General features: G+C 40.6%; 1 protein-coding gene across 2 annotated transcripts in view; it reads right to left on the bottom strand.

Moving 5' to 3' along the window:
- FAM135B (family with sequence similarity 135 member B) overlaps nucleotides 1–25,469 on the bottom strand; it is a 165,310-nt gene that overhangs the window by 7,174 nt on the left and 132,667 nt on the right. For both annotated transcript variants that reach the window (XM_040588336.1, XM_040588335.1), the window contains exons 9-19: nucleotides 22,803–22,852; nucleotides 19,158–19,313; nucleotides 16,992–17,065; nucleotides 13,433–13,587; nucleotides 10,326–12,390; nucleotides 9,318–9,484; nucleotides 7,977–8,068; nucleotides 5,265–5,362; nucleotides 4,816–4,967; nucleotides 3,847–3,957; nucleotides 1,283–1,396 (exon numbers count right to left, since the gene is read on the bottom strand). In XM_040588336.1, coding sequence (XP_040444270.1) covers nucleotides 1,283–1,396; nucleotides 3,847–3,957; nucleotides 4,816–4,967; nucleotides 5,265–5,362; nucleotides 7,977–8,068; nucleotides 9,318–9,484; nucleotides 10,326–12,390; nucleotides 13,433–13,587; nucleotides 16,992–17,065; nucleotides 19,158–19,313; nucleotides 22,803–22,852 — 3,234 coding nt within the window. The remainder of the gene's footprint in view (nucleotides 1–1,282; nucleotides 1,397–3,846; nucleotides 3,958–4,815; nucleotides 4,968–5,264; nucleotides 5,363–7,976; nucleotides 8,069–9,317; nucleotides 9,485–10,325; nucleotides 12,391–13,432; nucleotides 13,588–16,991; nucleotides 17,066–19,157; nucleotides 19,314–22,802; nucleotides 22,853–25,469) is intronic.

The following is a 25,469-nucleotide window of genomic DNA, read 5'->3' as shown; positions in this document are numbered from 1 at the left end:
AGTTTAAATACGGTCGCGATGAGAAGGAAAATGGAAGCAAGGCCACAATGCAAGAGAGAGCGGTCTGTTTCAAAGATTCGCCAAGTGCCGGGCTGTTGTTAACCTAACGAGGCACTGGCCATGTGAGGATATCTGCTGAAGGTGCTAGCATGGTGAGTGGCTGGGACACTTCTCGGCATTTAGTCTCATTTCCTCTGAGGTGGAAGGAAACATCTTGCTCCCTTTTGGGGGAAGAGGGCTGGACTCGTGCTGCCTGTGAATTCAAATGCAAAAGGGTCTGGCAAGAGGTCGAGGTCCATTTGGGTTTCTCTGGGGAATCTAGCCCAGGAAAGACATCATGCAGACAGTTAAGGAGTTTACAGGGCAAGAACAATGGCTCAGAAAATTTGTACTCATAAATGGTCTACACTGAATGTAGATCTGGCTCCCGCTAGGTCAAACATCACGCCCAAAAAACAGCCATGGGAAGACAGTGTTAGAAAATTACCTTTTAATTCATATCTGAGGTAGGATATAAGGAGCTGCAGTTTAGGTAAGGTGTGTGAAGGCTGTGATGTTGATTATTGGGCCTGCGTTTCTCTTTCTACTTCCAAAGAGTACCTCCATTTCTAGGTAATCACGTATGTGAAATGGGTATGAAATTACACTGATCATTATTTCTGGAAGTGGTATGAAACTGAAGCCATGAAACGTTTTATAAATGAGGGAGACTGCTAATAACAAAGGCAATACTTGAGACAGTACACAGCCTGAGCTCACAGGGGGGCTAACCCTTTGACAGCATGAGTCCTGCTGTGCTTTATAGATCTTATTACAAACAAATATGATTTAGATCTGTCCCTTCAATTAGTTGGCAATCATCCCAACACTATTGTAAACAAAGGGAAAAAACCCTGACTTGGGATGTGAGCAAGATTTCATTATGTGAAACAAAGGTGAGACAATTCTAGTAAATCAGTAGACTACAGAAAAACATTGTCAATATCTAGTTCTATTATAATCACTTTTAAAATAAATAAATCAGAGGGAAGAGGGAGAAGCAGTAAGAAACCTTTAATTATGACCTGATTGAAATTTATTTTCATCAGACAAAGACCTTCTTAAAAAGGTTCTTTACTGATTTCAGTAATTTCCTGTGGGAAGAGAACACTTTCTTTCTCATCAAATAAACATTTGCATTTTCATCATGCTGATGAAAAACCCTTCTAATGCAATGACCTCAGTTACACAAAAACAGAATGTCTCACCAGCTTTGTAAATAAAGAAAGGATCTTAAACATACCTGTGTGTCTGTCCTTAAGTGCATTTTTGCACATTTCTATTCTTGCTGAATGGAAGGGTACATATCTGTCTTGGGGTGAGGCCACTAACACAACATTTTTAAAGTACTGAAGACCTGTGGCAAATGCATTAAATACATCTATCACAATGATGCACAACAATGAAAATACATACAGTGTCAACATGACTACTTCATGCTTTTTGAAAGTTGATTTGAAAATCTACAGTGCAGAATAGATTATAATAATTAAAACGTGCAACACAAGCATAGAAAGATTCATAATAGCTTAAACCCATTTCTGCTGCTTCTGTGAACTATTTGTTACTTACCAACACTCATACAGGTTATTTCTATGTCAACAAAAAAAGTAAGAACTGTCTGTTTTTTTAAAAAAATATGTTTCATTAAACCGTTAATCTTGCAAATATTAATGCCTTTAAAACTGGAAACACATGTACAGCCCCACTATGGTTATTGAGTGGTTTTGAATAAGTAAGTGCTCATAGGAATGGGGATCACATTCAAAAATAACAAATCAGTACAATTTTCAAGCAAAATAGAGAGATGAGAGAGATGGAGGAGTAGAGGAACCAAATTCAGTGCTATGATGTCATACTATTACATCAGTGTTGAGGGAGCCTTGGGATCCAGTCCCTGCCTTCAGCAGTCCCCTGATAAATGCACACTGTTGGTACATGGACTGGAAACCAGGAATCCTCCCTCTTCCCTGGAAGCAATGGGGCCACTGATGGACTGTGGGAACAGACTCCTACTGTTTGCCCTGTCCGTGGCCTCTTGAGCCCTCCATCACCCACATTCAACAGGAAAGTAGGAAAACAGACACAGATGATCTAGTCTACTAGACAAGAGAGTATCCTGAACACAGAAGAGCTTTGGGTTTGACCTTCATCTTTCCCTCCCCTTATGGGAAAGGGGCCCAGAACCAAGTCCTTTAATTTCTAGATTTTCATAGAAAAGTTGACCATCAATACCACAAAGAACAGTCCTGCCGGCTGACTTTACTAAGCCTGGCTGAAGCTGTCTATAATTTTCTTCTTGTGCAATCAAACCAACTGAGTTTGACTTCAGTATGAGGTAAAAGGTAGGAAAAGCAACAGTGGGAGTTACCGTATCTAAAATCTTATGTGAAGAGCTTCAAAAGGGAATAATCTTTATTTGTTGCTTTCAAGAGAAGCACAAGGAACATTTAAAGAGATTGAAAAGTAGAAGAGACTTGTACTTTAGGAAGAAAATCAGAAATTGCTGGAGGCTTAAAGAGTTATCTGGGAAAGCAGGCACAGCACTGCTGCTGTTATCGCTCCCTCTGCACTTTCTCTCAACTGCTTCTGGGAGCAGGGTGCTAGAGTAGGGGTACCTCTGTTTTGACTCAGTATGCCAACTCAGGTGTTCTCATCTGGACCTACCTACTTCAGATTTTTCACCTAAGCATCTACCTGGATGATTCTGACTTTACAGACAACCCTCTTCACATTTAAATTTCTGCTTGCTGCTTTTCCAGGGACAAGATCTTCATTTATAGCCTGTTAGACCTCCAGTCCACCAAAAAAACAACGGAACACTTTGATACACAGCAAATACTTGGCAATTCTTTGCTTGGGAAGTTACAATGTGAGCTTCCTGTGTAGTCCCAATTTTATTTGAACATGACAGTAGTAAAGCAGACATCAACTGCACTCCACAGAAATGAGAGCCAGGGAATCAAAGGGAAAATTCAAATAAGGAAATGCAAATAATGCCAAGATACAGCAGCTTCCCATCATTGATTGTTATGTAGTGTGTTCATAAAATTATGCAACAGCTCTACGTCAGTCAGACTAAAATTAAGAAGTTATATTCACCTTAACATAGTCTTTGTTTCCTAGTAGCAATGTTCCAAAGTATGAGGAAAATTAAATATCAAGTAGTGACCTTGTGACTACCAGTTTGCTCACACGCAATATTGAAAATAACTCTTAAAACATCTGCTTGAACAGAAGGATCATGCTTGTTTTCTTTTCTTAAGAAAAACCTGATTTGTTTCATTTATTCATGACAGACCAAGGAAGGGGTAAAAAGATCTCTATTTGGACATTGTTTTTCCAGTGTGAGGCTACACATCTCTCTCTGTAGTACATAGATGTCAATATAGACGTGAATAAAATTCGTTCTTTGTCTCACAAAGTTGTATTTCCTAGAGACAAGAGATGTTACACTTAGAAAAAATAATAAAAACGGAAAATGGGTTTCATCTAGTAGCAATGGTGGGCCTGTCGAGCATGATATTTCTTGCTTACAGGATATGTGTGTATTTTCTATGGCATGGAGGTCTCATTTGGTGCTAACAGTCTGGCAAATATATTCACTGATAACTGGCACAGAAAAAACCACACAGATAAAATAGACATTAGATTTTAGACAGAGCAGCCCTTCTTGAAAGCAAGGGTGTTTAAAGAAAGATCATTAACAAAATGCATATTTGCTTTACTCCCTGGAGGCCATGGCAGTCCAGCACAATCCTTTGGAATAGCCCGTGATATTTACACAGCACACCAAGCCCTACTCACCCGTTTTTTGGCTGAGTTGATAGAGGAAACACTTGCGCAGATCTGCATTGTCCCTGAAGGTCAGTTGCAAAAGTGACCCTGACTTTTTCAGCTTCTGCATGAGCCATAGACCTGAAATGAAAGTCAGTGCATATTTACATCCTGTTTGCTAATTATTAACCAAGGGGATTAAAGACATGTGTCTACAGGAAGGGTAGCACTGTAACCCGATGTAAGTCTTTGGTTTCCCTTGTATTGCTAATCAATAGGGAGAAAAGCCGAAGGGTCTCATTGGATAGGGGTAATGGTTTTAAACTAAAAGAGGGTAGATTTAGACTATTATATATAAATATAAGGAAGAAATTTTTTTACGATGAGGGTGGTAAAAGTCTGGCACAGGTTGCCCAGAGGGGTGGTAGACACCCCATCCCTGGAAACATTCAAAGTCAGGTTGGATGGGGCTCTGGGCAACCTGATGTAGTTGAAGATGCTCCTGCTTGTTGCAGGGGAGGTCGGACTAGACCGCCTTTAAGACCTGGGACTCTTCCAACCCAAACTATTCTATGATTCTATAATTATGTATGTCATGGTAACAGCAACACTCAGGAAGGCTGAACTGTGGGATATTCCACTCCCATAGCACTGTAAGTGTCTTTTTCAGCTGTGGAGACACCTGTCTTTATTGGCAGTATACAGAGAAGTGGAAGAATACAGTAGAAGCAAGGTCATCTCTCGCTGCTGCATACCCTTGGGTGTTCCAAGGAGCACTGTGCTGGACCTTGTAGGAGATGCTGAAAGCCCCCCTCATGCAAAAAAATGCACAAACAAAATGCAACTTTTTCTGTGTGGGTTTGAAGTCTTCAGTGAGTATTATCCACAGCTTCAGCGTATAAGTCATGTTGTTACGATTTATTGTTACATCCACGTGTTGCGCTCTCATGCACTCTGCCATGGACTGCAGCTAGTCATACCTTTCCTGTCAACTCTTACCTGTACTAACCAAAGTACTGTTGTTGTAAAGGGTTCCCAGGTGAGGCCCAGAGAGGGACAGGAAGGTGTGTAACTTGTTGAGGTAATAGCGAAACCTGGGGCGAGTTAATACAGATCGAATGATGACGTTACCAAGTGAATGTCCAATAAAACTGTTGGAGAAGAAAGAATTACATTAACACAAAAAACATCTGCATTATCTTCAAATTAAACAGAAATGTGGCATAAATTCTTCTTGAGGGGACTCTGTAAGGGCTTTTAATAACACCCTTCAGTTATCATTTCACATTTTTTCAGCCTAGTAGATACTCTTCCATCTATAAAAAATGTAAAAAAATTAATCTCATTGATTCAATGGCTTTTGACACAGGGCACTTTTGGAAAAGCTAATTTCACTGCATGTTGCTCATGTAACTCAGTTACAGACTATTAACTATCAGAATGCTTACCTTATTCGGGATATGGAGAGGTTGTACAACTGGATATGCTGTATAATTTCATCCAATAATCGGTCAGTCATTGTATCAAAATCAGCAAAAGTATCAGTCTGGTGAAAAATTGAACGAATCAGTAAATTAAAATATTGCACTTATTGCAGACTGATGCTATTTTCCAGGTAAAATGCAAGCAGAAACATAATAATTAATCCAAATTTTCTTCATACATGCTCAAGGGGGGAGTGATTTTTCTTAGTCCCCAGGTCCTCTAAAAATTGAAGTTCTCCTTTAAAAACAGAGTTATGAAGTTTCACTTTCAGTTTATTAGCAAATAGCTTCCAACTAATATTGCAAACTTACCCAAGACAAGTATGTTCTTTCTCACATAGCATCAGCAGCAAAAACAGCACACTGAGTCAGTGTGGGTCACATAGCTATCATTCAAGCCCATGTGGAAATTCGTCGTCCTCAGTGAGCTTGTAGGTAAGGTAAGGCAAAATTTTCTGTCATGGAGTCTCTTTGACTGTGTATTGCACCTTTTAGCTTCAAGAACACAACCTGAGAAATCAAGGTAGGACTAGAGCAACCCTACACTTTGTAGGGCATGGAAATAGGTCCCTCTAGAACACAATTCATATTTTAAGAGGATTAAGTTGCCTCCTGTGGTTGTTTCACTTACTGTACCAACTGTGCCTGTAACTTTGGCACATGTCATGGTAGGATAAACCCAGACCTACAGTTTATTAATAGTAAGATTAAAAATATTAGGCTGAGTGATTCCAGACTCATAAGTATGATCTTAAAGCAGCCTGGCTTGACATGGTGACAACTGCTAATGCTTTGCTGCTCTAGATACCATATGCTGCACATGGAAGAAAAGCTTGTGGCATTTCGATTTTAACAGATTACTATGATAAAATAGATCACAGCATTATACACTGACACATAGGTTAGGCTGATGCTAAAGATGTAATCACAAATTATTTGGCCATGTTAATGAAATCCTATGTGTTTCTTATTCAACAGTTATCAGTAAGAGAATGAGTGCTAGAGTGAGACTATTTGTTGCTTGCAACAGTATTGCCAGTTGTGGTACAATAAAACAAATAATATATTGTCCAGTCTATATGATTGCAAGCGTATCTTATTCAGAACTGTGTCATTTGGCAATCCAACAGAACTCTAAATCAAATTCATAACTAGCGAGATGCTAGAAAAACAATCATCAAATGCTGGAACAGCTATTCAGAGCAAACATATCAGTAATTAATACTTTTGTGACACAACTCATCTTGCTAATTGCAGCTCTTGCAAGGGAAAACAGAAGCCTATTCACTTTGCAATTTATGAGAACATTTGGTTTAAGTCCATATTGCAAACAGTCCACTAACCTTCTGCCTGTTTGCTTTGTCTGCACTGATAATTAATGATTTCCTCCTAGGCTCATTATCCAAAATCTTTCAGGTTGTTTAAAAGTGGAATAGTATCAGCCTGAACATTAATCATAAACAAAACACATCAAGCGTCATAATTCATCTGGTTATATCTCCATCCTTTAGTATCATCTCAGTCTGATTGAGCTTGTCATATGTATCACAAATTAATGCCTAAAAAAAGTGATTTGCATTTTCCTCCATAAAACTAACTTCAGTTAAACGACTGATTTCTTGGGTCATTTGCAGTCTGGTTCTCAGAGCAGGGAAAAAAGGGTGACAGGATGCTTTACAGCATCCAAATAGTCATCAAACCACGCGGGTTCTATTCCAGAGCAACAGGAACTTCCTCACCTTCCCAGAATATAGGAGTATTAAAAGTTCACATTATAAGCTCTGGATAATGTTAAACAGACATGTTGTAAGATGCTTCATTCTCTGAAAACAAAGATGCTTTGATGCAAGTCTGAACTGGTCTCCTCATTATTTTCATCTTGCTTACATTCACTGTGCTGGTCTGCTGCTGACAGACGTGCACCAGAAGGTGGCAAGTTCACAGACTAACACTAACTGGCCACTTCAAAATAGAAAAGCTGTCAAACAAAGAAGGAAGGCAAGTTTTTACTCAAGTTTCTCAAGTTGTTCATAAATCTGAATAGTATTTCTGACTGGGCAATGGAAATCCTTATCTTGTGCATAAAGTTAGGCCTGCACCATAAATACAGGTTTGTTGCAGAACAAAGCGTGGGATTCATTACTGTTTCTCTGCCTAGACTAGCAACTAATTTTTCTGGAAGATGTTTCTTTATCATTCAAGGAAATAAATCTCACAAACATTGCAACATGAGAAACAATGGCTGCTGCAGCAAAGGAACCTGACAACACCCGCTGGATATTCCACATCCTCCAGAGAATTTAGCATCACTAAACTTGATGCTTTCTGTCGATGCTGCATTGCCTGGCATCCAACAGGCAGAGAGACATCAGGCTGCTAAGTTTGCAAACCGACAGGATAAATCAATTTTCTTCTTCTAAGGTTTAGTCCTCTTAGTGCTAATGTCATTGCCTTGGATTTCAATGCTATGAATATTTTCTGATGGGTTTGAACACCCTATCAAATTAGACAGGAACAGGGCCAGGCCTTTGCAGTAAATACTACATAAAATTCCCTGAATTCCCCAGTGCTTTTGCTTCATTCAGCTGGTGAGAAGGCTTTGCTGAAGGCCCTGTTTCAGAAACGTCAACAGCTTTTAGCAGATCTAAAGGAAGACAGCGATTAGCTCTGCACTACCTGATTTCTTTCAGACATTAGGAAGTCCAGTTTTCCACCAGGGAGTCCCAGTTCTATAAAAGTCTTTACCAGCCGCAGATCTGCACTGTTGCCTAGAAATAAATGGTTCTTTATGAGATGTAATTCAACAGAAAAATAAGTAATACAGAGTCAATTAAATACATTTGTCTTCTTCTAAACCTCGACACCAGGGAGCTCTCGCTAGGCGCTGCTAGGACAGCTCACCACACCACAGGATCATGCATTGCAACAGCAGGAGGGCAAGAGCACCCACAGCCCGCGCAAGGCAGGGCTGGAGCTCACCTCCTGCTGTTGGGGACTGCATACGTGGTGGGGACTAAAGGGCAAAGATCAGGCCCAGAGTAACTCTGTCCTTTGTTTGATGAACAGCAGAGGTAAGACAACAAGACAAAAAGCTGAGGTCTGTCCTTCTGCCTTCCCAGCTGCCTTGGCCCACGTGCTGGGGTAGACGGCTGTACCTTCAGATAGGGAGTGAGCTGCCGCTGTGTACTCACAGCTGGAGATGGTGCTGAAATGTCAGGCTCATAATGTGGAATGGCCCGTTGGGAGACGCCTCATTCCATCCTAGGAAATTCCAAAGTCTTCTGCAAAGGAGGTACCTCCACCTCACTAGAAGGACATTACCGCCACTGAGATATTGAATGGCGAATGGTCCTTGATAGAGCCAGTGAGTGTTTGTTTTCCACTTTTCTGAGAATGCCTGAGATTTCAGTCTCTACCTCTCCTTCTCTGTGGTTTGAAAGTTAACGTCTACAACTTTCCCAAGTTTATTGGTACTTGATACCAATAATTTGTCAAGACAAGTTTCAAGTGTAACATACCAATTTTCTGCTTAGAAAGAACATATGTAAAAAATTCCAGGCCAAGCTTCCTCTGCACCGAATAATGATTTTTATTCTCTTACTTTCTAAAGCCAGCCACTATCTACCCTACAACAGTGTTGGGGGTGTTTAAATAATGATTTCATCCTGGTGACCTATTGCAAAACAACCAAGCATTTGTGGAAAGACAAGCAGCATTACTGTAATGCACTCCTGTACGCATAAGGACTGTTGCGTTACGGTGTAGAATTCTGTTTAAACAAGAAAAAAGTTGCAGCATCCATTTCTTAGAGCAAATATTTAATTTTCTCCTAGATCCCTTATTACAATGGACTGAATAACATACTAAAGAGCAAATACTAGTAAAGATAAATACTTTCCTTAGACTCTCCACTCTCCATTCTTTCATATTTGCTGAACATCTGCTCTTCTTTTTTGGGGGGTTTTGTTTTTGTTTACACCAAAATGACTTACAAACATCAATTCCTCCTGGGCTTACCATCCAATCCATGGACACAGACAACCAGATGAATTCCATCTTCCAAATTTTCTTCCTCTTCCTCTGGTGGAAAATATGGGATATCAGAAGCTAGTACAGATAAGTCACTGTACAGAAATCCTTCAATCTTCATTTCTTTTTTAAATTTTTCTTTGGCCTGATAAAAACTGGAGAATACATTAATTAATCACAATAGAACTGGGTGTTCAACAACAAACCTTCAAACTAGAAATGAGGAGACTGGTCTTTGCAAGAACTTATGTTTGCAATTTTCAAGCAGACACCCGGACATTATTACTTATCTATTCTGATTGACAGAAATCAGGATGCAGGGAAGAAAAGCTGTTTCTGAGTGATTTGGATACATACAGGGAATAGCTAAATCCCATTAGCACCTCACACCTGCCAGAGGAATGAAGGATTTACAAAAAATAATTTTCTGGTGGCACATAACAATGAGACTAAGATACGGAATTAGCTATTTTGCATCTTAACAATGTCATCAGCCTTATAGATACTGAAATGCAAAATGTATCATTTTTTCTTCTTTGAGAAGCTGAAGCTGAGACCCTACTAGTCAGTCTGTGCTCTTGTTTCATAGTTTAGCTAATGAGTGCAATTATTTAAGCAGAAGAGAAAAACACGCTATGGCACTGCCATAGCGAACTGGCTCTCTGGGATCAATACTCAAGCCTGGGCAACCTTGACTTCAAGAAGGAGGGCCAGATTTTAAAGATTATTTAGACACCTAAATCCCACAGTTTTTCAGGAGGATTAAGGACCTAATGTCTTTGACAATCTCATTCTCTCTCTGCTTTCGTCTTTCCTGTCTATTCAAATTATTTGTTCTATATAAAAACTTGTCTGTTTGGATTATTTATAGTGTAATTCCTTGGACAACAACTGTCTCTGAATGCAAGCTTACATTTACGCTTAGCCCATATTAGGGCCCTGAACTTTGTTAGGGTCTCTTGGCATTACAATAAGAAAGTAATTAGACATTCTTACTTCAGCATCCTTTCATTTGTCTCTTCATCCATCTCATTTGAATTAGAAGAGACAACTCCGAAGGAGCCCAGAGGCTGGCGAGTGATGGGGAAGGCAGCCTGCTTTGCAGAGAAGCCGACCATAGCAGGGGTCTCTTTGAGCACAGAAGAAAAGGGAAGACACGTGGCAGTGCAAGAGACGGACAGGTTAACCACATCAACAGCCTTCCTGCTTTCCAGGGCTACTCCCTCTGTCGTTGCCAAATGAAACCCCGTACCATTAGCTACAAGCTTATGCTCTTGGCCGTTGGGTTCCTGAGGATATTCAGCCTGGCAGGATCCTGTTGCAGGGTCTGCTGAGGCAGGTGAGTCGTTGAGCTCAATTTCTTGTAAGCCCTGCATTTCTGCATACACTGCTGGGCTCTCATCACCTAGAGAGCTACCACACTCCCCTTGCATTGAGCCAAATTCAGTTGAGGTCTCCGAAGGAGCTGGAACAGGGTAGCAAAAATCTGGTACCAACTTTATGCTTTGGGAGAAACTCTCCTGTCCTGAAGTTCTGCTACTGGAGTAAAAGCCTTGTATTTTTAAACTGTCCAGCTTAAATTTATCCTTGGGATCCTCAATGCATGTATCAAACTTCTCTATATCTTCATCCAAGTAATTGCAAGCCCTTGGTGTTTTTAAGCTGCACTCACCATTGCTCTCCAGTGACTGGCATTCAGATACATTATCTTGGAGCCGTTTTGGACAAATGGGTGATCTTGTGTTTTCCAAATAAGTCTCTGGAAAACCTTCCTTCTCCTCCTCCCCTTGTAGCTCAATGTTACTGCTTCTGTGTTTGACAGAGGGTTTGGGATGTTCTCTTGGTTCTGGCTGTCCACTTTCATTGGTGATTTGACACGCAGAAAAGTCCACAGTTAACTTTCCATCTCCACTCTCTGTTTCTGGGCAACTTTTTGAGTTTCCTCCTGAATCTCCCAAGGTTGATTCACTGTGTTTGGATATATCTACTTCCTCCGCAGGCTCTTCTGGGCTACTGATCTGAGGAGCTGAGACCGATTTTGTCAGTTTGGTAAGCTCCACTTCCCTCTCCTCTTCTTCAAAGGGCAAAGAGCTGATGGATGTGAGTGACGCTTGGATCCCACTGGGCAAGCTGGTGTTGCTTTCTGTGTGGCCACCCTCCAGGGAATTCCGGTGGATGGCATGCCTTCGTACCAAGTGCTGTAGAATCTCTCGATCGCTGGGCAGCTCCAGTGCCCGACTACGAGCATCAGACCATGCCACTGAACTTGGTTCACTTTCAATGCCTGAATCAGATATTATAGAGGAAGATCTTTTTATAACCCCTGACATCAGGGTAAATTCTTCACACTCCTCACCTCGTTGCTCCTTTGTGAACAATTTCACTTCAAAGCTGTGTGGGGGCAAAGCTTTCAAAACAGGGAGCAGAGCCTTGGTGTCTGGATCTCCTGTCTTTTCAAGACTGGTCAATTCATTCAGTGGAAGCTCCGATGATGGGAAATTATTCTCAGGATGACTAGATTCGTCTGTTTCATGTATTTCAGTCCTGTCTTCCAAACCATCAGCTCCACATGCTCCACACTCATACTGAGCACTGACAACTAACCTGGGCTCACTTTTGTGGGAATCCTTATTGCTAGATTTCGTATTTTCAAAGGTAACATCCACCGTAAGTCTATTGTCTTTTAATAAAACTTCCTCGGGTGTTTCAAAGTCTTCTGATGTGCATTTTATATTGCCTGGCTCTGAGTCAGAAGTAGTTTCCTTACTTGAAACAAAAATATTTTCAGTTTTCCTTTGGCTTTCTTTGTTCACTGTACATACCTGAGATGTGGAGTGCTGGTTTAATCCCTTAGCTGGATAAGCAGCACCTTCAGTACCACTGTATATGCAGGAGGGATTCCCATTTATCCTATCTGTGTGTATTACTAGAGTACCTTTCCTGAACTCTCCTTTCATTACTGCAGTGGCATCATTTGATACAAAATCATCATTGTCACGTATTACGTCCATTTGAGTATTTGCAGGAACCTCAAAATCTCGGAAAACTCCCAAATTCTGATCTGAAAGAAAGAAAAAAAGTAGTAGTACCTACAAGAACACAAAAAATGACCCTAAGGTGATGTGGGACTTTGAAAAGTGATTGTAAGTCCTATAAAAGTTTACATATTTCTATTATGTAAGTTACACATACATTAGAGGCATATTACAAATGTAAACGCCAGAGTGCATTTAACTAGAATTATACTGACAGTAGTTAAGGCAATACCAATAATATGTACTTTCCTCAGTATAACTGTATCTAAACTGCTATTTACAGCATATGTAAGCAAAATAAAGCTGACACTTCTTTGTATTCCTGCTGTCATATGACACCGTTCATAGCATAACTCTTGCTTGTGAGTTAGTTTAATACTCAGATTAATAGTTTAAGTATCTGTAATAAGTATTGTCAAAATCTAGTCAGTTAGATAACTCTGGAAAAGTGGAAATTTTGGACCACAGGTCATATTTACTAGACTATGGTCACCTCTAATATTAATACATATTGCTTCCTTGATAATCATAACAATTGAGTAAAAAGAAGAAGGAACTGAGGGCTACGAGGTTTTACTACAAATCTGCGGAGCTAAATGATTTCTTAATTAAAATTTTGATTTGGGTACTCAAAGGGAAATTATTGTTTTGGAAAGCAATCCCGCCTTTCAGGAACAGTCTTGGGCTTTATGCTGAAATCGTGGGGTTTTGTTGTGAGTTTTGTTACCACTAGATGTCACCCTGGGGATGAAAGTCATAGTGCTGGTTTTCCTTTACATTTTTGTCACAAAAAAATCTAAAAGGTTGTGTTTTCTTTCTGGATTTAGCCTCCAGCTCGTTTAACTAAACAGCTTGCTTTGAAGATGAAAAATATAAAGCTATAGAGAACACTCCTGGTTTGCTATTAGGGAAAACAGAAGAATTCAGCTATATTACACTATGGATCACACTCTGATCCAAGCCAGAGTCAGCCCAAGGGATGCGAGATGGTTTACCTTGGGCTGGGGAAGTGAACCTCCCTCAGCTCAAGCTGTCTCATGAAGCAGTACCTTGTGGCCTTTCACTCACCTTTGCAAGGCATATCCATGTACCTATCTTCAAAGATAACTGGGAGCGTGTTCCAGTCCCCATCTATGTCAAGGCATTCTGCTGGGAGCGGGGGCATGCTGGTAAAGTACTCCGAATTACGAATTTCTGTAGAAATCTGTCCGTGACTTTGGATCCTGGCAGAAAAGTACAAAAGGAATTGAGTGTTTGAGTTGTTACAGTGCTGTTCCTCCAGCACTCCTGCAAGCCCAGCAGCAAAGCTGAATGTGCAGGCAGGGGACAGAGGCAATGTGCTTAAAAGGTGGCAGTACTGCACGATGACGGGTACCCAGCCCTCCTAGGAGGTTACCCATGAGTTGATTCCCATCTTTCAGTTAGAGATACCTACAACTTGCATACTCCTTCATTGCAATACCTCTGTCTTTCTGAAATTGTTCCAGCTGCTGCTGCCACAGGCTACTGTTGCCTACCATTACTCATTGCTGTCCTCCTTCAGGGTCACTGCAGCTGGTTGAGACTGGATCCCTCAGCCAGGAAAGAAGGTCTGTCCAGCTGTGGGCAAGGCTTTCAAAACCCATATGCAGGAAGCAATAATCAAAAATTTGTTGAACAGTACAGAGAGGAATAAGGCCGAGAAGGATGCATGGCAGGCTCTCTATCTCACTTACATCCATCCTCAGAGCATTGCAACATCTCACATAGGTATGCATCTGGAAGAGCTAAGAGAGATCAGTTCAGCCACTGCCTTGCTGGCAGAAGTAGAACAAGTGTCTATTTCCATCTTTTGGGCCATGTAAAATGCTACCTGGCTTTCATCAGTGAATGTGACGTTAAACTGGCACATTGATCTGGATTCAGCCTTAATAAAGTCAATAACTTTTAGTTCTGCTGAGCTTTCCTATGTAAGCAACTTCCTCAAAAAATGGGGAAAACATCAAATACAAGGTTTGTTTGTGTTGAATCTTTGATGAATTAGTCCATTTATCCTAAAGAATAAGGATGAAAGCAACAAGTTCTTCATAGATGGTCAGTTGAAAGCAATTCTGCACCGATCCCATAGGACAGCACAATGGCAGTATTTCAGATTATCGTTGGAAAAAGGCAGGTAATAATCGTGTGGCAGTTAACTGCAAAAAGCACACTTTACACCTTATGAAGCAAAACTCAAACAGCAGGTTTGTAATTCATGCCAGCACGGAAGATTCCCCTGTCCAGACACAAATAATTTGTTCAGACCAGCATATCAGCTTCAACTTCAGAATGTAATTGTTGCTATCATTTCCTCTTACCTGTAGGCCAGTTATTTTTCCCTCAAAGATAAACAAGTCATTGCTTGCTAAAACATGACTCAGATAGGAGTCACAAACAGTAACTGCTCACTCTTACTTGCAACAACACCTGAGTTTTAGAATTAACTCAGCACTGTTATAAAGTTCTCACTGACATATTAATTAATAGCATCAGCATTTTACTAAAGACCACATGGAAAAATAATAAACTAACCTTGCTTTAAGACCAATCTCTGGCACAAAATATGAATTACTGATATTGAAAGGTGTGAGAAAAATTTTTTTTTCTTTAAAATGTGGGGAGGGTATGTCACCTGCTAGAGGGTCCCACCTTGTGTGATACCTAACCTACTGAAAATGCTGTGTCCTCTTCTGCCTGAGCAGTCAAAAGCTGCCAGGCATGTAGGTGTGTGGCCTCACACAGAACTCACAACAACAGGAGACCAAAAAAGCTCTTATCTGGTAAGTAAGAAAGAACTGGGGGAAAAGCTGTGAGTGTTTGAGGTGGTTGGACCGCACCTGGCACACTGAGAGCTGATCTCACCTGCAGCCTCTGTGAACCCAATGAACACTCCCCACTGCCACCCCCGACATCAATAATACTTCGGCAGCCAAGGCTCTGCTTTTCCAACTACATCATCTAACAAAATAAAAAGAAGACATGACTTTGCCAATGAGACCTATATAGACCAAATTTACTACATAGACCAACTTTTAAGTTTTTTAAACTATTTTATTTTTTTTTTACTCAGTCTTCTCGATAGCCACTGAAGAAAAATTATCATTTTTCTGTAGGAAACAGGCTAGTTCTGTGGCTGCATGGAGAAACAAAATTACTTTATGCAGTTAGGCTTCCTCCTGTGCAGGGTTATGTTTGCTTGAATGGGGCAATGAGTGTCTGTGTCCTTACCCCAGGATCCTGACGTGGGGTTTTCCTTGTATATAGCTCACTTAAAACCTGACAGGGGAGGACTAAGTGAGCACAGCTGGGCCCCTGCAGCCATGGTGCTGCTCCAATTCGGCAGAGCAAGGTAGCCTTGTACAACCCATCTGCTAATGAAGTCATGACCCTTTCCATCAACACTGAATCAGCCCTAATGTCTCTAGTGACAGCTCTGAGAAAATAATTTTCTTCTTTGCACTAGGTCAGAAGCAGATGCCTCACTTAAGCTTCATCATCGTGACAGGACCTGATGTCATGGCCTTTAAGCCTCTTCTGAAAGATGGGTTTCCACACTGGTAATGCTGTGGTTCCCCCATGGTGACAGGCTATTCAGTGAACAAATAGTCCAGACATCCTTCATTACTCAACAATTCAAATCTGAGCATCTTTCTTTGAACTCTACCTTCAGGAGTCAAGTCCTGAGTATTATCCATGTGCTCCACTTTGGATCATTGGCTAAAACCGAAAGCAGGATTTGCCCTGGTATAGCTTTAAAACTGGCTCATCATACTGCCCAGCTTGGTTCCAAGCAAAAAGCGTCAAGCAGAAGGAAATAATTACCTTGCCAATGTTTTATAGCATATTTTTATGAATGCAATCCAGAACAATGTTTGTTTTCCCAGACTGTTTTGCACTGTTGATTCTCAGTCAATTAATTACCAACCCTGAGCTCACATCACTCCCACAGTTCCTCCAGCTAACTTGGTGGTATTCCCCATTCCTGTCCTCCACTGCTGCACCTAGTGAACATCCATAGCTTTGCACTGGCTGTTTAATACTCCTGTCTGCATTTAAAGATCCTTTCTGCTATAGAAAATAGGGCTGGCCTAAACACCAAAAGAAATCCATGACTGCCTACCCTCAAAAATGTTTATTAGGGATGGTAAAAAGCAAACATTTAAATGTTAAGCTTTTGTTGCTTGCCAGTAGTTATTTTCCACTAAAAGTACCAGTACTGCATCTGGTGTAGTGGGTTTGGGAAATTAATTGAAGAAAGATACAAAAAAATATTTCTGCCTGCCCTGAGGCTGGTGGTGTTGATGAAGAAACGCACCCAACTGCAACTGAGAAGAGAGGTGGGGAAGGGGGGGGGGAGGGGGTGTCCTGCATCAGAACCCCAGAATATAGGAATCTTGAAAATTATAATTTCTGAGGACTGAAGGGAGTCATCTACTTCTGACATTGATTTCAATGGTTTTAAAATATGGAGCTAGAACAGACCCAGTGACTTCTCTCAAAGCAAACTCCTCCATATCCAGCAGCAAAAGACCTCAGTCTTGATTGCAAAATGTTTTTAACTACATTTTCAGTTGTTCCAGTGACAGGGGAAGGTTAATGGGTTACTTACAGGCCTTCCTGGAATGTCAGCACAGCGAGTTTCTGGTGCTCGGTGTAGAAGAAGGCTTCTGAGAATCTCCTCACCTGAGGGAGAAACACACAAGTTAAATGTAAGATGTGATGAAAGCTGCAAAGTACAATCAGGCTAAGAACAGAGCAGCGACACTTAGGACCAGATTCCTTAGTACACTCTGTTTGTTAGACCATTCCGGTGACAGAAAAAAACCAAAGAGCTCAGTTCTGGCTTCACTTTCCCAGTCCAGCACAAAGCAACTGATGTTCCATATTTTGCTGAGAGGTAAGTGTCTCTTGACAGTAAATCAAGATTTGCTTACTTGCAACTTCTGACTACTTTTCTAAAAGCTGTCAAATTTGCCATTTTCCCCTATATTCTTGAAGTGGGGAAGATTTCTTCCTTTCCCAGCAAGCAAACAGCAGTGGAGTGAGTTACTAAATTAGAACAATGCATAACTGATCATGTCTTCTATGAGAACATCCACAGTGACTCCCAAGAGAGTAAAGGAAGTCCTATACATCAGCCCAGAGGAGAAGCACTGTCATGGTAGAAACACATCTGCTCCTCACATCTCTTCATGGACATTGTGTTGGATAATCAATTACAAAAGAGCCACAGATCTGAAGTGGCTGGCAGAGCACCCAGTGTGAAATAAGCTATAAAAAAATTCAGTCCTGCTATCTGCCCTGGATTAAGCTTTGAGTTTGAATGAGTCAAGCATAATATACAATCAAATGTACTAAGCTGTTAAACTGCAGCCCATACTTTACTAATAATATTTGTAAAAGTGACCTCTGTTACAGTGTCAGAAAATGGCAGCAAAAACCATGTCATCGGACCTCTGCATCTCCCTAAATCCCAGCTGTGCTTTAACAAATAGCTTTTGTAAAAAAACAGGACTAGCAGACCATATCTTAATAGTATGTCTTTTCAGATGAGGTTCTGAAACTTTTTTTCCAGAGCTGGGAAAGTATCATTACACACAGTCTGCATGGGGAGGGACTAAAGCACACAAAGGTATGTAATTTGGCAAAGGTCGAGCAGGCAATCAGCACCAGTTAAGGCTGGAACAAACCACAGGCTGGGATTCACCTTGCTGGAGTGCTGGAGCTGGGAGCATACAGAATTGGGCCCTTTGGCTGAAAGCCATCCAGGTCCTCTCAGAGTCAGGGGAGACCTAGTCAAACTAATCTGGGGAGTCTCAGCATCAGCCACCTCTTCTTGGAACTTTATGCCTCCTTGTTGCAAGCTCAACCATGCTTTTGGGGAGCACAACCACAGAGTTGTTCTGGTCACTCTGGAGAGTAAGCAGACCTCCATTGACTTTGAAAGGATCCAGAAGATAAGCTGAGATGTAGATTCCTATGCTGTAGATTCCAAAAGCTGAGGGAGGTGAATCCTACCTTTTTCTCTGTGTCCCTACTCTAATGATTAGATCAGACTACCATGAGTTCAGCCCAGGTGATGTGCTGAACTGATGCTTGGTCAATAACCAAAACCATCCTAATGGAAGACAGCACTTGCTGAACCAATCAGATAAGCAGATCTGACAAAGTTAGCTCAAAAGATAAGTGCTTTTGTGCCTCCTTTATTGTCAGGTTCAAAAAGCAATTTCCACATGGACAATAGTAACATTTTGTTGTGTGCCCCTCACTAGGAGAAAGGCAAGAACTAGCTATATATTTACATGTGACACCGTGAAGAGAACAAATCTATAATCCCTCATGGTAGTTTTGTGAAAGAAGCTGACAGAAAATCATCTTATTAGTTATTTGTCATTGTGATGCTTGTGCTTTAAAAAAAAAAAAAAAAACCACAAAAAAAAAACCCCAACAACATTTATGATTTATGGATATCTAGCAGGTACAGGTGATATCTACCTCTTCCCACCCACCTCCTGTTCCATCTCTGATTCTGGTGTTCAGAGTGCACTCATTTTACACAGGATCCTGGGTCCCATAAAAGCAACAGCCTGCATTCCAGAAATTGAAATCTGTAATTTCAAATCCTAGGCTTCACTTCGTCACCTCTTGCCATGCTCACCCCATTTCAAATAAATACTCATATGGGCAGAATTTTATTGGAAATATATGTCCAAATAAATCCTTAACATCTGTCAGGATGGTGCCATTACTGCATTTACGTTAAACTTAACGTTACCCTTAGCATGTGATGTTCCTGAGTCAGGTAAGCTGTAACTTCTGGATGGAGCGTTGCCACTTCCAGGAATTGGGTCCACAGGGACAGGAGGTGGGAGCAAAGCCAGGCGAGGTCCTTACTTATCTGTTCTGCTATCTTCTCTGGATTGCTCAGCAGCTGGAGGAGAGAAAGGGAATTCTGAGTGCGAGACAGTGTCATGTAGGAAAATCAGTTCGTATGTTAGATTAAGTCCTTTCAGGAGCAACAACACCACAAAAAAAAATCCTCTTGATTTAGAATTATTATTAGAACTACTATTTTCAGTTATTTTACCCCAAACAAAGCTGGTGAGACTTTCGCTGTTACTCGTTAAAAGCCACATATTTTCGCACAAAGGCTCTCAGTTGCAGAACTGGAAAGTACGAAGTGGGAACAGCCTCAATTTTTGCAGACACTTTACTGCAGATGTAGCAATTGAGGGGAAAAACATTCGGTGAGAGTGTGTTCCAAATTACCCGCCAGATGGTGCTGGATGCCATGAAATAAGAAAACAGGGGCTGGCATCTCCCTCCTGTCAGCAAAAGCAGCATTAGCCGTGTCACACTAGGGTACCAGATGGGTGACTGAGTGGCGACTCGGGGCGGGGGTGATGAACAACAAACCCCAAACTAAACCACTGTGTCCCTAACAGGTGATGAAAACAGCCATCCCAGACTCTGCTGTTGCTTTTCTCCCATGTGAGGACATTCTGGAGCCCTCAGTGCCCTCTTAGCTTTAGGCTGCAATTCTGGGCTAAAGCTCTGCAGCCCAGGAAGGCATGTCAGTAGCAAAGTCTCTGCGTATCCATCTCCCTGGTTTCACAATTTCTTGAACAGGAGACAGACATTGCATTGTACCTCCATATTTTGGCACAAAGAGTACAGAACTGAGCCTTCACCTGGTCCTCGGGTCCCTACCTGCTTCCATGAAACAGGTAATACTACCAGGAATACCCCAGAAATAATACCAGAGGAATTGCTTATCAGTTGCTAGTTCCTGGTTTGGGGGGGGTTGGGTTGTTTTTTTTTGTTGTTGTTGGTTTTGTTTTGGTTTGGTTTTGTTTTGGTTTGGATTTGGGGGGGGAGTTGGGTTTTTGTTTGTTTGTTTGTGGTTTTTTGTTTTGGTTTGGTTTTTGTTTGTTAGGACTGCAGTCTAGCTGAAAGCCTGTTTATTTTTCACATTCTATTATGCAGGTAGATGCTACAAACTAAGCTGTGATTAAAAGCAAATTTTCTGTGTGAGAGACGGAGAAACAAAGAAAATGCGTGTGTGGATAACACAGTCACTGAAGTTTGTCACGGATTTTACATTGTTTGGGTGCTGTTCTGTTTTAGCAATTTGTTCAGAATGGCACAGGCTCCAGTACCCATTCAGGTACTGGAAAAATCAGGGGGACGCTGGTAGACAAAAGATCCTGCCCAAATATTTCCTGTGAGGGCACTACTTTATATACTGCACTCAAATATATATGCTGTATGACAATTTTTTTTAAATTATTATTTAGTCAGTAAGGTGCCTATTATATCATAAACTAAAAGCACAGTCTTCAAAGAAGATGCATTATTCATTTAATGCAAGCCATATTAGAAATAGGTGTATGATGGCTGTTTTTCTAGTCTATTAGTTCTTAATCTTTTGAACATATTAGAGAGGAAGGAAAGGGAGGGAAGGGAGGGAAGGAAAATACAATGCCTACTTCTAATTGTGAGTCTTGCTTCACTGCCACGCACAGGACAAGAGCTTAGTAACACCAGTGATGCAGATCAGAACCCAGGGGCTCGGCTCCTCAGAGCAAAACCCAGCAATTAAACGATCACCGAATGTGATACTGGCTACTCCATTCACATACATGCTGCCGGGCTGTTCCCTGTGACTGCACCTTTCAAGCCCCACTCAGGGTGGCCTGGCTTTAACAGTACTGTCACACAAAACAAATTAGGAGGGTTTTTTGAGGAGTTATTTTTGCATGTTTGTTTACAAGTCAATCACACAAAAAATATTTCCCTTCCACCTTCTCCTGCGTTGTGTATCTGCTGTGCGCTTTGGTTGAATGCAAAGCTATGGCAGGTTAAATTCACTTTTTTTCCTTCTTTTGTTTGTATTTGATTTTAAAAATGGACCTGGCTTTGGTAATACAGTGGTAATGGACACTAACACCACAGGCTTCTCTCTGTATGGTTTTTAATAGCATTTTCCTCCTTTATAAATGACTGGTTTGCACATGTTCAGCTGAAAAGGAATGGTTTCAGCTTACACACCTCTAGAGGCAAAATACTGGGAAAGCATTGCCAATACGAATCTGGACACCTTACAGAGGCACATATGGCTTCAGCATGCTTACACTTCAGTGATGGTCAATGCTGCGCCTGTGTCCCACCAATGCTGTACAAGATCTCAACATCCATGTCTTGAGAATCGCTGAAAATTCAGTGTCTTTATCATCGAATTACAGATAGATGGATAAAAGCTATCATCCCAGGATGCTAAGGCAAAATGTTTTCATGGCATACAGGAAAACCACAGGTTTTTATAACACCCCAGAGAAACAGCTGTTCTACCTGTTGTATGATCTATCTGTTGCTACACTGTTCCCAGTAGCTTTCAAACAATAGGCAAAGGAGTCGGGCTTTATTAATATTGCCCTGCAAAACAAGTCAGTAAGACTTTTGGAAGAATAAGAATTGGACAGAAATGAGAAAATACAGAGAAATTAATGCTGGCATTTTCTGGCGTATGCCAAACCAATCTGGACTTTCCCAGACTTGGAAAATAAGTCCAAAGGAGATTCTAGATTGTGTTGTCTGACCTCCTATACCCTTACAGCTTCTAAATCTAGTAAAGCTGAGCCCAGTAACTTATATTTCTCTAAATCAAATTTATATGAAATCAGATTTCTTGCAAAGTATCCAAGTCATGACTTAAAATTAAGAAATTTGCTATTTCAACCGTTTTTCACCTATGGCTGACAAACATTAGCCCATCATTCATAACTGGACTGTGAAAGTACTTCCAGTTTGGTTTGGCTTCAGCTCCCCTCCACTGCTATTTTGTCACTCTTCCCTATGCTGTCCCTCCTGCTAATAAACTGAGCAAATAAAATATATTAAATATCTGATTATAAAGCATTTTCCCCAGTGATTAACCAATGTCTGTGTTTCTTCCTGGCACCCCTGACAACTTGTCTGTGATACACTTGAAATAAACATGGCAGAAACAATTTTTTTATTTCAGTTAGTTTTGTGCCAAACCCAGTTTTTTCCTTCCATGAGCCTTCCTACACATATAGGCATTTTTATTTGAAAAGGTATGGCTGTGCAACCTTCGAAAGTATCTTTTCTCCTGTCAGCATAAAAGCTGTAATTGCAACCTACCCCAAAAAAGAATTTTCTGCATACTGTGATACTCAGGGCTAGGCTCACTGAAGGATGCTAAAGCAATCCAGCTGGTGACTTGTTAAAAGTGACAGAAACATCTTGTGACTAATCAAAATTATATTAAATTGTTGGTGGAAAAGAAACATTCAACAAACTTTCTGATGGCACAAAAATCCCTTTCTCCCTGCTGTCGCAGTGCACTTGAAAAAATGGACTTGAAAAAAGTATGGGTAGATTCTCTTGAAGAAAATACCTGCAGCTCCGTACAAAGCTGAGATAACGTCTCTTCTACAGGTAGCTCCTCTAGGAGAAAAAAAAAAAAGAAACAACAAACAACAAACAAACACAAAGAAAGAGATTAGGTTTCAGAACAGTAGATGTGAAATGTTAATGTTTTACTGTTTATTCACGTGATAAATAGGTCATTTGATATTCTTCCCTGACAGACAAGTTTCTGTTTGGATGTGGGCACTCCACCTTGTACTGGTCCAAGTGCAGGTACAACTTCTGCTCTTGTAACCTGGACCACGAAACCTACAGAAGTTCTGGAATGTTATTGCCAGGACAAAGCAACAGAATTTGTCTTTTTGTTGTCTACCCTCTCTTTAGTAGAAGTTTGTTATACTAGCCTTTGGTATTTTCAGCCAACTCCAGAACTGAACGCAAGGTCTCACCATTGCAAAGTCTGAGCAAACGATGTGCAAGAAATGGTTCTCCCTACGGTGCCACACAGAACTGTGTACATGATACCAGATGTCTGACTAGTAAAAGACTGGGCATCTCTGCACTGCCTTGCGGAGTGTGAAGTACCCCTCCACTCCTACAGCAAGCAGCAGTGCTTTAATGTAATCCTGAGAGAATCTAGCACAGGGACACGCCGCTTTAAATGCACCACAGACTATAAGGCAAAGGAGGACATAAATCAACTCTCCAACTTTTGGCAGCTTGGTTTTGCAATGCGGAACTTTCTAATAGTATTTGTAAAGAAAAAGCAGAACAACCAACAGGCAAATCCCCCAAATGAGCCTTCTTAAATAATACTAAGGAATGGGAAAGGACAGACTGAGGTGGGTAACGCCTTGAAAAGACCCACCCTCAGCTGGTAAAATTTGGGAAATAATAATTTCCACTTTTAATGTCGAAACTAGAGGGGTTTTTTTTTTCTTTTTCTTTTTTTTTTTTTAATACTACTGAGGAAGATAGAATTAAGAAAATCTGCAGAGATTTGTAGTCTTGGATTTATCTTATCTATCTTTAGAATCCTATGATGAGATTCATCTGACCAATATAGATGCTTTACAACTGAATGAGTAATTTACATTGTTCCCTTGGTCAGTGGAGAAAAATGAGTAAACACAAGGTCCGGTTCATGCCATGCCAAGGTGGAAAGCATTTCCTGTCAGGTAACATACTTTATTGTCCTAAATGGGCCTGTTTCCCATTAATGATTGTAAGAAGACAGACAGAAAAATTTGCTTCATATTCATCACACCGGGTGGATCTTACACCCCATGATTTTTCTGAGTTTTTCAACAGACATCAGAAGATTAGCCTTAAAACCAAATCTTCAGCAGATTTTCAGACTGTGAATAAAATGATGCAAATAGCACCCTGCTCAAGAGGCTAAAAAGGGTATTTGCATTTAGTAAATTTGCATGCATTACAACAAGTACATTTGCAAATTAAGTGCCTGCTTCAGTACCAGTAGTCATTTGAAAACCAAGCTAATCGTATTTAGAAAGCCAATATGTGCTCAGGGGTAGTTCTGGAGTTGTGGTCAACCAACCATGCACAACTCTGCCATCTCCCAACCTGTGAGCCTGTCCAGGTGAGACACAAATCATGTATTATATGTGTCTGATAACCAAGATGCCTGAAGCATGAATGTTGTTGCATGCTGGATTCTGTCTGAGAGCTCATAAATTGCAAATAAAAATGTTACATTTTTTCTTTTCTCGTATCTGGATTGAATAACACAGCATGGATTCTTCCCACCCCATAAGTTTTAGGCTGTCTTGAAGGTAAATATATGTTAGGGAATAAGACATGAAGTGGAAAACAGGAGCTATCAAACCCTAAGTCTGTAAGGCATAATGCATTACATCTGCTAGTTCTTGTCTACAAGCACTATACAGTGAAACTGGAAAATGGTTTTTTGCTCCCTTTTTAAATCTGCTGGCCAATGCAGTTGACTCTCCTAATATAATTACCACTGTAACATAACAGACTGATAACTTTAAAACTTGTGTACAGAAATACAAAGATACAAAACCACAGATGTGAAATCATGAGCTGCATTCCTTGAATTGAAAAAAAAACCAGGTAGGGGAGCAGGAATTAGTCAGGGATGTGCCTCATTTTCAGAGGAGCTCATGCTGTCATTCAAACACAAATTAGAGAGCTCTGTCCTGCAAATCCAGCCAACCAGCACTTGAGCAGTGGACCTCACAGGCCTGACCAGCCAAAAAAACCTTCTGCCAAACGCAGAAAAATCTATTAAACAATTCAATTAGGAAGAAAAGCAGAGTAATTTTAAAGAGTAAATTGTAATTATGTAACTGGAAGGGAAGAAATACATTGCAAATTATAAATGAGGGAGTATGTTTCAAAAACATTCATATCGCCTTTCAGATTTTTCTTTTCAGTTTTAAAAAAATGTTTGCTCAAGAGAAAAAAATATGCTAGTCTTCCCCAGATTTCATGGCAATTCAGAACTGGAAGTTCATCTTCAAAAAGCAGTTGAGGCCAAAAGTCACTGAAAGGCAAGTATTTTAGAAATTTATCAAAATATTTTACCCCTCTACATGTCAGGCCACATCCTATAAAAGGATTTGCATAAGCTGAGACGGCAGTAATTTTTAACCGTGTGCCAAAATAAATGCTGATCAGAAAACAGGGAAAAAAATCCTCTAAACTAATC

This window comes from Falco naumanni, chromosome 3, assembly GCF_017639655.2.
Source record: "Falco naumanni isolate bFalNau1 chromosome 3, bFalNau1.pat, whole genome shotgun sequence".
Classification (NCBI taxonomy): domain Eukaryota; kingdom Metazoa; phylum Chordata; class Aves; order Falconiformes; family Falconidae; genus Falco; species Falco naumanni.
Note: the sequence above shows the minus strand (reverse complement) of the source record. Positions and strands in the feature narration are given on the sequence as shown.